Below are 13,480 nucleotides of genomic sequence, written 5' to 3' on the forward strand. Positions count from 1 at the left end.
CCCAAGGAACAAGGAATAGGACAAGGAGAAATGGCCTCAAGTTGTACTGGAGGTGCTTTAGGTTGGACATGAGAAGAAACTGCTTCCAGGGGAGGGTTCACAAAGACTGGAGCAGGCTGCCCAGGGAAGTGGTTGGATCCATATTCCTGGAGGGGTTTCAGAGCCACAGAGATGTGGTGCTGAGTGCCATGGTTAGAGAATGGTTGGAGTCCATGATCTTGCAGGTCTTTTCCAGTCCAGACAATTGAGTCATTCTCTGTTCATTTGTGCTGACATTGCCTTACCCTTGCTCTGTTTCCTCCTCCAGTGTCTGGCCGCAGCAGTGCCTATGGGGACACAGCAGCTGAGGGCCACCCTGCTGGACCAGGCAGCGTCAGCTCCAGCACAGGTGCCATCAGCACCACCACAGGCCAGCAGGAGGGAGATGGTTCAGAAGGGGAAGGAGAAGCAGAGGGAGATGTCCACACCAGCAACAGGCAAGGGGCTTTGTTTTACTCTACAGGAGTAGAGTGGCTGGAGAGCAGCCAGGCAGAAAGGGACCTGGGGGTAGTGGTTGACAGCAGCTGAACAGGAGCCAGCAGTGTGCCCAGGTGGCCTAGAAGGCCAAGGGTATCCTGGCCTGCATGAGGAAGAGTGTGGCCAGCAGGAGCAGGGAAGTCCTTGTGCCCTGTGCTCAGCACTGGTCAGGCCACACCTGGAGTCCTGTGTCCAGTTCTGGGCTCCTCAGTTTAAGAAGGACATTGAGAGACTTGAAGGTGTCCAGAGAAGGGCAACAGAGCTGGGGAGGGGTCTGGAGCACAGCCCTGTGAGGAGAGGCTGAGGGAGCTGGGGTTGCTTAGCCTGGAGAAGAGGAGGCTCAGGGGAGACCTTCTTGCTCTCTCCAACTCCCTGAAGGGAGGTTGTAGCCAGGTGGGGGTTGGTCTCTTCTCCCAGGCAGGCAGCCAGCCCCAGAACAAGAGGACACAGTCTCAGGCTGCACCAGGGGAGGTTTAAGCTGGAGGTGAGGAGAAAGTTCTCCCCAGCAAGAGAGATTGGCCATTGGGATGTGCTGCCCAGGGGGGTGGTGGAGTCCCCATCCCTGGAGGTGTTCAAGAGGGGCTTGGATGTGGCACTTGGAGCCATGGTTCAGTTGTCAGGAGGTGCTGGGTGCCAGGTTGGACTTGCTGATCTCTGAGGCCTTTTCCAACCTTATTGATTCTATGATTCTACTCCATGTTCAGAGATGGGGGTGGGGGGGAGGCAGCCTATGGGTGCTGTACTTCATGGAGCAGTGATTGTGACCCTTGGATGGTAGCAATCAAAAGCCAGCAGCACAGAAGACAGCAAACTGGCAATGCAAAATGCCTCCCTCTGTGCAGTCACCATCTGCCATCTCCCACACACCTAATGTGTGTCCCCCAGACCTGCTGCCTTGTGCCAAGTGCTGAATAAACCCTGCAGGAGTCTAGCAAACAAGAATCACTGCAGTCTGCTGCTGGGAACTTGAGTGTAAGGAGAGAGGCATCTGCAGGAGCTCTTGGGGAAAGATTTGGGTTTCATTCTGCTCAGTTACTTTTACAGGGAAGTTGGGAGGTGGTTTGCAGCATCAGTGTGCAAGGCAGGGTGGCTCTGGAGCGAACAGCCACAGCTGTTGTCAGAGCTGCTCTGCCTCTCACTGGGAGTCTCTGCAGGTTTGCTGACCTCAGGGTTTCCTCATGCTTGCACCATCCATGGTAAATCACAGTGATCCTGCTGGGGCTGGGGTTCCTTGTGGAGTGTCTGAAGTGCTCTGTGGCTGAACTCTTGGCTTCTGGCTTGCAGGCTGCACATGGTCCGACTGATGTTGCTGGAGAGGCTGCTGCAGAACCTACCCCAGCTGAGGAATGTGGGAGGAGTTAGAGCCATCCCTTACATGCAGGTGAGAGAAGTGGCTCAGGAGTTAAGCCTTACTCAAACAGCTGATCACTGCTGCTCCTGGTTTCTATTTCCACATGCTTCTCCCTTTCTCTTTGTGCCCAGTCACAGTGTGTGGGTCCACCCCTAAGTGTTTGATCTGTTGCACAGCATTCCTTGCACCTCCATTTCTGCTGGGCCTGTACCCTGAGTGTGGGTTTTACAGCTGGCTGAGGAGCTGCAGGGCTAAAATCCTTGAGCTCTGATGTGTTTGGGGATCCTAGAATGGCTTAGGTTGGAAGGGAAAATCAGCTCCTCCAACCTCCCTGCCTTGGGCAGGGACACCTCTCAACCGGACTCAGCTGCTCAAGGCCTCATCCAGCCTGGCCTTGAACACCTCTAGGCAGGCATCCACAGCCTTCCTGGGCAGCCTGTTCTTTTGTCTCACCACCCTCATGCTGAAGAACTTCTTCCTCAGCTCCACTCTAACCCTGCTCTGCCTCAGCTTCAAACCCTTCCCCTTTGGCCTGTCTCCAGACACCCTCAGGTCCCTCTGCAGCCTTCCTGCAGGATCCCTTCAGCTACTGGCAGGCAGCTCTAAGGTCCCCCTGGAGCCTTCTCCTCTCCAGCTCCCTCAGCCTGTCCTCATAGCAGAGCTGCTCCAGCCCTTGGATCATCTTTGTGGCCTCCTCTGGACTCCCTCCAACATCTCTGTGCCCTCCTTCTGCTGGGGACAGCAGAGCTGGAGGCAGGGTTGGAGGTGAGGTCTCAGCAGAGCAGAGTCAAGGGGCAGAATCTCCTCTCTTGCCCTGCTGCCCACACTCCTCTGGCTGCAGCCCAGGATACTATTGACCTACTTTTGGGTTTGTACTGTGTGTTCATATTAGGACTTGATGGCACAGGAAGAATTTGGGCAAGAGCAGAGATTAATGGAGATAAAATCTGTGATGTTTTGAGAAAGATAATCTCTGTTTATTTGGAAAACAGGGAACCTGCCTTCTGTTAATTCCCTGCCTTCTGTTCCCAGGTTATTCTGATGCTTACAACAGACCTGGATGGAGATGATGAGAAAGATAAGGGAGCTTTAGATAACCTTCTGTCCCAGCTGATTGCAGAGCTGTGCATGGACAAAAAGGTAAGCTGCAGAGTGTGCACACACTCACTTGGCTCCTTCTAGCCATGCATGAGCATCACAGCCACACATTGCTGTGTGGATGCCTTCAGGCAGTTTTTTTTCTCCTGGCTCACTTCACAGCAGGTAGAAAATGACATGAGTAGAACTGTTGCTGTTTCCTGGGTCAGGCATCCACATGTGGAGTCACCATCCCTGGAGATCTAGTGGCCTGCATCAGGAAGAGTGTGGCCAGCAGGAGCAGGGAGGTCATTCTGCCCTGTGCTCAGCACTGCTTAGGCTACACCTGGAGTCCTGTGTCCAGTTCTGGGCTCCTCAGGTTAGGAAAGAGGTTGAGCTGCTGGAAGGTGTCCAGAGAAGGGCAAGAAAGCTGGGGAGGGGTCTGGAGCACAGCCCTGGGAGGAGAGGCTGAGGGAGCTGGGGTTGCTTAGCCTGGAGAAGAGGAGGCTCAGGGGAGACCTTCTTGCTCTCTGCAACTCCCTGAAGGGAGGTTGTAGCCAGGTGGGGGTTGGTCTCTTCTCCTAGGCAACCAGCACCAGAACAAGAGGACACAGTCTCAAGCTGCACCAGGGGAAGTTTAGGCTGGAGGTGAGGAAGAAGTTCTTCCCAGCAAGAGAGACTGGCCATTGGGATGTGCTGCCCAGGGAGGTGGTGGAGCCCCCATCCCTGGAGGTGTTCCAGAGGGGCTTGGATGTGGCCGTGGTTTAGTTGTCAGGAGGTGTTGGGTGCCATCTTGGACTTGCTGATCTCTGGGGTCTTTTGCAACCTTATTGCTTCTTTGTGAGCATCACAACTTGTTCTGCTGGAATTAAACCACCCGCCTGGTGGATGTGGGGAGGCCTGTTGATGTAGTCTACCTGGACCTCAGCAAGGCCTTTGACACCGTCCCCCATAGCAAACTGCTGGCCAAGCTGTCAGCCCATGGCTTGGACGGGAGCACACTGCGATGGGTTAGGAACTGGCTGGAGGGCCGAGCCCAGAGAGTGGTGGTGAATGGTGCCACAGCCAGCTGGCAACCAGTCACTAGTGGTGTGCCCCAAGGATCAGTGCTGGGCCCTGTGCTCTTTAACATCTTTATTGATGATCTGGAGGAGGGCATTGAGTCCATCATCAGTAAATTTGCTGACGACACCAAGCTGGGGGCAAGAGTTGATCTGCTGGAGGGTAGAGAGGCTCTGCAGAGAGACCTGGACAGGCTGGACAGATGGGCAGAATCCAACGGCATGAGATTTAACACATCCAAATGCCGGGTTCTGCACATTGGCCACAACAACCCCATGCAGTGCTACAGGCTGGGGTCAGAGTGGCTAGAGAGCAGCCAGGCAGAGAGGGATCTGGGGGTGCTGGTTGATGGTAGGCTTAACATGAGCCTGCAGTGTGCCCAGGCAGCCAAGAGGGCCAATGGCATCCTGGCCTGCATCAAGAACAGTGTGGCCAGCAGGAGCAGGGAGGTCATTCTGCCCCTGTACACTGCACTGGTTAGGCCACACCTCGAGTACTGTGTCCAGTTCTGGGCCCCTCAGTTTAGGAAGGATGTTGACTTGCTGGAACGAGTCCAGAGAAGAGCAACAAAGTTGGTGAGGGGTTTGGAACACAAGCCCTATGAGGAGAGGCTGAGGGAGCTGGGGCTGCTTAGCCTGGAGAAGAGGAGACTTAGGGGTGACCTTATCACTCTCTACAACTACCTGAAGGGAGGTTGTAGACAGGCTGATGATGGTCTCTTCTCCCAGGCACCCAGTACCAGAACAAGAGGACACAGTCTCAAGCTGCGCCAGGGGAGGTTCAGGTTGGATGTTAGGAAGAAGTTCTATACAGAAAGAGTGATTGCGCTATGGAACGGGTTGCCCGGGGAGGTGGTGGAGTCGCCGTCATTGAAGGTGTTCAGAAGGAGACTTGACGGGGTGCTTGGTGCCATGGGTTAGCTGTTTGGGTGGGTTGGATTGGCTGATGGGTTGGACACGATGATCTTGAAGGTCTCTTCCAACCTGGTTTGGTTTATTCTAATAAAGTTTATTCTAAAAGGTTTATTCTAATAAACCCTTAAACCAGCCACGCTCAGTGATGCCTTATTGACACAGACAGCCTGGCATCTGTGTCAGGCTCTTCTCTGGCATCCAGGCCGCTTCCTACCCTTACACTGAAGAATCTGTGCTCCTTCTAATAACATTACTGCTTGAGCTGCAATTAGGAATGCTTCATGAGGATCAGAGCACTGGACCTGAGGTGCTTAGGGCCCTTGTGCTCAGCTCTGGGATGTGGGAACTGTCTCCTTGCAGGATGTGTCGAAGAAAAACGAACGCTCTCCAGTCAATGAAGTGCACTTGGTGGTCATGAGGCTGCTCAGTGTGTTCATGTCCAGAACCAAATCAGGATCCAAGTCTTCCATTTGTGAGGTACATCCTGCAAACTGGGGGATAATGGTGAGGGGGAGAGGTTGGGGGGCTTGGGGAAGGCTTTTGTTCATTGTAGGTGGTCTGGAAAGCTGCCAGCTGGGATCAAAATGAGAAACAGGTTGGAAGTGCTCTGGAAACATATCTGGAGGAGTCTGTAGGATAACTTCCCCATGTCCTCAGCACTGGTCAGGCCATACCTTGAGTACTGTGTCCAGTTCTGGGTTTCCTCAGTTTAAGAAGGACATTGAGAGACTTGCTGGAAGGTGTCCAGAGAAGGGCAACAAAGGTGGGGAGGGGTCTGGAGCACAGCCCTGTGAGGAGAGGCTGAGGGAGCTGGGGTTGCTTAGCCTGGAGAAGAAGAGGCTCAGGGGAGACCTTCTTGCTCTCTCCATCTCCCTGAAGGGAGGTTGTGGACAGGCAGAGGTTGATCTCTTCTCCCAGGCAGGCAGCCAGCCCCAGAACAAGAGGACACAGTCTCAAGCTGTGCCAGGGGAGGTTTAGGCTGGAGGTGAGGAAGAAATTGTACACAGAGAGAGTGATTGGCCATTGGAATGTGCTGCCCAGGGAGGTGGTGGAGTCCCCATCCCTGGAGGTGTTTAAGAGGAGACTTGATAGGGTGCTTGGTGCCATGGTTGAGTTGATTAGGTGGTGTTGGGTGATAGATAGGTTGGACTTGATGATCTTGAAGGTCTCTTCCAACCTGGTCTGGTCTAGTCTATTCTATTCTATTCTATCCTATTCCTATTCTATTCTATTCCTATTCCACTCCTATTCTACTCCTACTCTATTCTACTCTACTCTATTCTATTCTACTCCTATTCTACTCTACTCTACTCTACTCTATTCTACTCCTATTCTATTCTACTCTACTTCTACTCTATTCTACTCTACTCCTACTCTATTGTACTCCTATTCTACTCTACTATATTCTGTTCTACTCCTATTCTATTCTACTCTACTCCTACTCTATTCTACTCTATTCTACTCTACTCCTACTCTATTCTACTCTACTCCTACTCTATTCTACTCTATTCTACTCTACTCCTACTCTATTCTACTCTACTCCTACTCTATTCTACTCTATTCTACTCTACTCCTACTCTATTCTACTCTACTCCTACTCTATTCTACTCTATTCTATTCTATTCTACTCTACTCTATTCTATTCTATTCTACTCTATTCTATTCTATTCTACTCTACTCCTACTCTATTCTACTCTACTCCTACTCTATTCTACTCTACTCCTACTCTATTCTACTCTACTCTATTCTATTCTACTCCTATTCTACTCTACTCTATTCTATTCTACTCCTACTCTATTCTATTCTACTCCTATTCTATTCTACTCTACTCCTACTCTATTCTACTCTACTCCTATTCTATTCTACTCTACTCCTACTCTATTCTACTCTACTCCTACTCTATTCTACTCTACTCCTACTCTATTCTACTCTATTCTATTCTACTCTACTCCTACTCTATTCTATTCTACTCCTACTCTATTCTTTTCTACTCCTACTCTATTCTACTCTATTCTATTCTACTCTACTCCTACTCTATTCTACTCTACTCCTACTCTACTCCACTCTAATCTTGGGGCCATGGTTTGGGGGCCATGCTGTCGTCGGGCTGACGGTTGGACTGGCTGCTCTTCAGGGTCTTTCCCAACCCAAACAACACTCAGATTGTTCCTTTGGGTTGATGGGGTTGTTTTTCAACTCCTCCCCCCCACCCCTTTGCATCTCCCTGGTGCTGAAGGGGTTAGGGGAGGATTTGCAATGTGATTATTGGAAAGCAATGCGCTGCTGTGTCAACCTAAAAGTGGCTAAGAGGATTCCTCAGCTATTTGTTGCCTAAAAGGTGCAGTAATAAGGCATAAAAAAGAAGAGCCCTCTGTGTGTGTGGTGGGAAGGAGATTAATAAGGGGGGGGGGAAAAAAAGGCATAGAGGTTAAAAAAATTGAGTCTGAACTGCATCAAATTTTAATGAGCTTATGAGCTGTGGGGTTTGTTTGGATTTGCAGGGCTGCTTTAATAGTTTTATTTACAGTAGCTTTTTTTACCCCCCCTCCCCCCCCTCTCCTCCTCTCTTCTCCCCTGCTCCAGCCCTTTGTTATTGGCTTGAGCTTCCCACAGAAATCAAAGCCCCCCCCCCCCCCCCCCCCCAGCCTCTTGCAGAGTGCAGGTGGAGCAATACCTGGGTGGAGCAGCAGAGCTTGCTGAGCTGCAGCTTGCAGAGAGGGACTCTTCCTCTACCAGGGTTCACTCCCCAGCTGGCCAGAGCCCAGGCAAACACATAGAAAGCCTGGCTTATCATAGTATAGTATCATAGTATCAGGCAGGGTTGGAAGGGACCACAAGGATCATCCACTTCCACCCCCGCTGCCATGGGCAGGGACACCTCACACTAGAGCAGCCTGGCCAGAGCCTCATCCAGCCTGGCCTTAAACACCTCCAGGGACAGGGCCCCGACCACCTCCCTGCACAACCCATTCCAGGGCTTCACCACTCTCCTGGGGAAGAACTTCCTCCTCCCCTCCAGCCTCAATCTCCCCACCTCCAGCTTCATTCCATTCCCCCTAGTCCTATCACTCCCTGAGATCCTGAGCAGTCCCTCCCCAGCCTTCCTGTAGCCCCCTTCAGATCCTGCAAGGCCACAATTAGGTCACCTCAGAGCCTTATAAAAAACAAACCCCACCAAAACAAAACAGAAAGAAGGAAGGAAGGGAGGGGAGGGGAGGGGGGGAGAAAAAAGAAGGCAGGGAAGGAAGTGGGGGGGGAGGAAAAAAAGCCCCTAGTAGTCTAATCCATAGCAGAGTGGCCTCTGGCACATGTGGCGAGGGGAGATTAGACTTAAGAGGAGATTTCATTTTGTTTTCCTTTGCTAAGCACTTGTTCAAAAGAAGTCTCTGCAAATGTTTGGAGTTGCTTTGCAGCAGACACAAAAACCCCAAAAAACCCCAACCTCAAAGGAACCCCAAACTTAAAAGTTGCAGGAAAAAACTCTGCTCTCTCTCTCTCTCTCATCCACCCTGTCAGCAGCTGCTGGCTGAGTGCCGCAGCGTCCATGGGCTGCTGGCTCTCAGGTGCTTTGGTGGTGGGGAAGGAGGAGAGTCACCACTCTCACAGCTTCCCCTGCTCTTCCTGCTGCCTCTCAGGTGCTTTAGTGGTGGGGAAGGATGAGAATCACCTCTCTCACAGCTTCCCCTGCTCTTCCTGCTGCTCTCAGGTGATTTGGTGGTGGGGTAGGAGGAGAATCACCTCTCTCACAGCTTCCCCTGCTCTTCCTGCTGCCTCTCAGGTGCTTTAGTGGTGGGGAAGGAGGAGAATCACCTCTCTCACAGCTTCCCCTGCTCTCCCTGCTGCTCTCAGGTGATTTGGTGGTGGGGAAGGAGGAGAATCACCTCTCTCACAGCTTACCCTGCTCTTCCGGGTGGATCTCAGATGATTTAGTGTTGGGGTCTCACCAGTGAAGGAGAAGAGTCACCTCTCTCACAGCCTCTCCTGCTCTTCCTGCTGCCTCTCAGGTGCTTTAGTGGAGGGGTAGGAGGAGAATCACCTCTCTCACAGCTTCCCCTGCTCTTCCTGCTGCCTCTCAGGTGCTTTAGTGGTGGGGAAGGAGGAGAATCACCTCTCTCACAGCTTCCCTTGCCCTTCCTGGTGGCTCTCAGGTGCTTCAGTGCTGGGGTGTCACCAGAGCAGAGTGAAGGAGGAGAATCACCTCTCTCACAGCTTCCCCTGCCCTTCCTGCTGCCTCTCAGGTGCTTTAGTGGTGGGGAAGGAGGAGAGTCACCTCTCTCACACTTTCCTTGCCCGTTCTGGTTTCTCTCAGGTGCTTCAGTGCTGGGGTGTCACCAGAGCAGAGTGAAGGAGGAGATTCACCTCTCACAGCTTCCCCTGCTCTTCCGGGTGGATCTCAGATGATTTAGTACTGGGGTCTCACCGGAGCAGAGTGGAGGAGGAGAATCACCTCTCTCACAGCTTCCCCTGCTCTTTCTGGTGCCTCTCAGGTGCTTTAGTGGTGGGGAAGGAGGAGAATCACCTCTCTCACAGCTTCCCCTGCTCTTCCTGCTGCCTCTCAGGTGCTTTAGTGGTGGAGAAGGAGGAGAATCACCTCTCTCACAGCTTCCCCTGCTCTTTCTGGTGGCTCTCAGGTGCTTGGTGGTGGGGAAGGAGGAGAGTCACCGCTCTCACAGCTTCCCCTGCTCTTCCTGCTGCCTCTCAGGTGCTTTAGTGGTGGGGAAGGAGGAGAATCACCTCTCTCACAGCTTCCCCTGCTCTTTCTGGTGCCTCTCAGGTGCTTTAGTGATTCATCTCCTCTTTGTTTCAGTCTTCCTCCCTCATCTCCAGTGCCACCGCCGCTGCGTTGCTGAGCTCTGGTGCCGTTGACTACTGTCTGCATGTGCTGAAGTCCTTGCTGGAGTACTGGAAAAGCCAGCAGAATGATGAGGAGCCTGTAGCCACCAGCCAGCTGCTGAAACCTCACACTACTTCATCTCCACCTGACATGAGCCCTTTCTTCCTCCGCCAGTACGTGAAGGTGAGTCCAGCCCTGTGCTTGGTAGCTTTGCACCACCTGCATTCAGAGGCTGCTGTGCAGAAGGGAGTGGAAACCTCCTTGCAGAACAGGTCTGCCTCTAGCAGAGCCATTAAAATCCATTCCCTTGGCACCTAGCTTACAACTAGGATCCCTCTGAGTGCTCTCAGAGCAGCTCTAACCCCTCAGTGCACTCCTCAGGCCCTTGTGTGGAGCTGCTCTCACTGTTTGTGGCTGAGGTGTTGAAGTGAAGCTACTCCATCAGCTCCTGACTGCTTTTGCTTGGCAGGGAGAATTTCTGCTGCTTGCTGTGGCAAGGAGGTGATGGAGATTTCCACCCCAAATCCTGGGCTTGTTCAGCTGCTGCTGGGGCAGGGGTGGCTGTGAGGTGTGTAGAGGTGCAGTGGGAGAAGCCCTCTTCAAAGCAAGAGTGTCTCCTCAGCTGAGAGCTCCAATGTTTAAATGCTTCACTACTCCTGACTAACTCACTGCATCCTCATAGTTGCCATCTGGTTGACATCAAGTTGAAGCTTGAGGAGGGGAGATTTAGGCTGGGGATGAGGAAGAAATTCTTTCCAGTGAGGGTGGGGAGACACTGGCACAGGTTGTGGGTGTCCCCTCCCTGGAGGTGTTTCAGGCTGGGTGGGATGAAGCCTTGATCACCCTGGGCTAGTGGAGGGTGTCCCATTTCAGATGGGACTGGATGATTTTGAAGGCCCCTTGCAACCCAAACCATTCTATCAATCTATGACTGTAGCTGAAGTCCTCCTGCAGGTTTGTTGGCTTGTTCTTATTTCTCAGCTGGATTTAGGGCTGCCAAGATGCAGCAACGCTCGGGCTTCAGGATGTCAGTCAGGGCATCCTGGGGCTTGTGATGCCACCACACTTGGGAGTGCTCAGTGCCAGAGCCTGACTGATTGCCCTTCCTCTCAGGGTCATGCTGCAGATGTGTTTGAGGCCTACACTCAGCTCCTGACAGAGATGGTGCTGAGGCTGCCTTACCAGATCAAGAAGATTGCAGACACAAACTCCCGCATCCCGCCTCCCATCTTCGATCACTCCTGGTTCTACTTCTTGTCTGAGGTGAGTGACAGCATGGAGCAGGGGAGGTTGCTTCATCTGCAGAAGAGGAGGCTGAGGGGAGACCTCATTGCTCTCTACAACCCCCTGAAAGGAGGTTGGAGCCAGGTGGGGCTTGGTCTCTTCTCCTGAGGAACAGGTGATAGGACAAGAGGAAATGTCCTGCAGTTATACCAGGGGAGGCTCAAGGTGGACATGAGGAACAGTTTCCTCCCTGAAGGGGTTGGCAAGGCCTGGCCCAGGCTGCCCAAGGGTGTGTTGGCATCCCCATCCCTGCAGAGGGGAAGAAGCTCTTCCCAGCAAGAGAGATTGGCCATGGGAATGTGCTGCCCAGGGAGGTGGTGGAGTCCCCATCCCTGGAGGTGTTCAAGAGGGGCTTGGATGTGGCACTTGGAGCCATGGTTTAGTTGATCAGATGGTGCTGGGTGACAGGTTGGCCTTGCTGATCTCTGAGGTCTTTTCCAACCTGGTTAATTCTATTCTATTCTAAGTTATGTAGATGTGGTGCTGAAGGCCATGGCTCAGCAGCAGACTCTGTAGTGCTGGGTCAGTGGTTGGACTGGATGAGCTTATAAAGGTCTTTTCTGTGGCTCTCTGAGGTGGTTCAGGGTAACATGGTGCTGGGCTGTTGCTCCTTATCTTCAGTCCTTCAGAAATCAGTAAGATATTGGAGCATTTCTTTTCAGTTCCTTTGACTGTAGAGCTTCCAGCTTGACCTAGCTTGCTCCTTACTTCCATGTGTGGCTTCACAGTACCTTCAAGCTGACAGCTTCCTGAATGCCTCTCTTGCATCCTTCTTGGAAGAAAACCCTTTTTTGTTGGTGCACGATGGCCACAACAGCCCAATGCAACTACTGGCTGGGGTCAGAGTGGCTGAGAGCAGCCAGGCAGAAAGGGACCTGGGGGTAGTGGTTGAGAGCAGCTAAACAGGAGCCAGCACTGTGCCCAGGGGGCCAAGAAGGCCAAGGGCATCCTGGCCTGCAGCAGGAAGAGTGTGGCCAGCAGGAGCAGGGAAGTCCTTGTGCCCTGTGCTCAGCACTGCTTAGGCCACACCTGGAGTCCTGTGTCCAGTTCTGGGCTCCTCAGGTTAGGAAAGAGGTTGAGCTGCTGGAAGGTGTCCAGAGAAGGGCAAGAAAGCTGGGGAGGGGTCTGGAGCACAGCCCTGGGAGGAGAGGCTGAGGGAGCTGGGGTTGCTTAGCCTGGAGAAGAGGAGGCTCAGGGGAGACCTTCTTGCTCTCTCCAACTCCCTGCAGGGAGCTTGGAGCCAGGTGGGGGTTGGTCTCTTCTGCCAGGCAGACACCCAGCAGCAGAACAAGAGGACATAGCCTCAAGCTGTGTCAGGGGAAGTTTAGGCTGGAGATGAGGAGAAAGTTCTTCCCTGAAAGAGTTGTTGGCCATTGGGATGTGCTGCCCAGGGAGGTGGTGGAGTCCCCATCCCTGGAGGTGTTCCAGAGGGGCTTGGCTGTGGCATTGGAGCCATGTTCAGCTGTCAGGAGCTATCACAGTATCACCAAGGTCGGAAGAGACCTCAAGGACCATCGAGTCCAGCCTGGCTGGTTGGGCGATAGGTTGGCCTTGCTGATCTCTCTGCGGCCTGTTCCAAGCTGGTTGGTTGTCTGAGTGTGGGATGCCTGCTGCTGGGCTCCCAGAGCTGACTGTTGGGCTCCCCTCTGCCCAGTACCTGATGATCCAGCAGACTCCCTTCGTGCGGCGGCAAGTCCGCAAGCTGCTGCTCTTCATCTGCGGCTCGAAGGACAAGTACAGGCAGCTGCGCGACCTCCACACCCTCGACTCCCACGTCCGCGGCATCAAGAAGCTCCTGGAGGAGCAAGGCATCTTCCTGCGGGCCAGCGTGGTCACAGCCAGCTCAGGCTCTGCCCTGCAGTATGACACCTTGATCAGCCTGGTAAGGAGCAGGGGCAGAGGCGCTGGGGGGAGCTGTCAGGCAGAGGAGTGCTGACCTGGGGCTTGCTCCTCCTCTCCTTTCTCCCTTTCAGATGGAGCATCTAAAGGCCTGTGCAGAGATTGCCACCCAGAGGACAGTCAACTGGCAGAAGTTCTGCATCAAGGATGACTGTGAGTTCAGAGAGTGTTTGGGGGGAGCTGAGAGGCTGTTTGGCCTGGAGGGGAGAAAGCTGCAGGGAGACCTTGGAGCAGGCGAAGGGGGCTGCAGGAGAGCTGGGGAGGGACTTTGGACAAGGGCTGAAGGCTCCAGGGAGACCTTGGAGCAGCCTGCCAGTTCCTTAAGGGGCCTTCAGGAGAGCTGGGGAGGGACTTTGGACAAGGGATGAATGCTCCAGAGAGACCTTAGAGGAACCTTCCAGTTCCTTAAGGGGCCTTCAGGAGAGCTGGGGAGGGACTTTGGACAAGGGCTGAAGGCTCCAGGGAGACCTTGGAGCAGCCTGCCAGTTCCTTAAGGGGGCTGCAGGAGAGTTGGGAAGGGACTTTTGACAAGGTCTAAAGGCT

At 53.3% G+C, this 13,480-nt stretch overlaps 1 protein-coding gene across 1 annotated transcript in view; it reads left to right on the plus strand.

The window, feature by feature from the left end:
- UBR4 (ubiquitin protein ligase E3 component n-recognin 4) overlaps positions 1-13,480 on the plus strand; it is a 179,782-nt gene that overhangs the window by 83,957 nt on the left and 82,345 nt on the right. The window contains 8 exon segments of the mRNA XM_068162717.1: positions 308-476; positions 1,801-1,897; positions 2,900-3,007; positions 5,281-5,397; positions 9,728-9,937; positions 10,868-11,017; positions 12,693-12,920; positions 13,012-13,090. Coding sequence (XP_068018818.1) covers positions 308-476; positions 1,801-1,897; positions 2,900-3,007; positions 5,281-5,397; positions 9,728-9,937; positions 10,868-11,017; positions 12,693-12,920; positions 13,012-13,090 — 1,158 coding nt within the window.

Source organism: Melanerpes formicivorus, unplaced genomic scaffold, assembly GCF_026170545.1.
Source record: "Melanerpes formicivorus ecotype bairdi unplaced genomic scaffold, bMelFor1.0.p_v2 SCAF_67, whole genome shotgun sequence".
Classification (NCBI taxonomy): domain Eukaryota; kingdom Metazoa; phylum Chordata; class Aves; order Piciformes; family Picidae; genus Melanerpes; species Melanerpes formicivorus.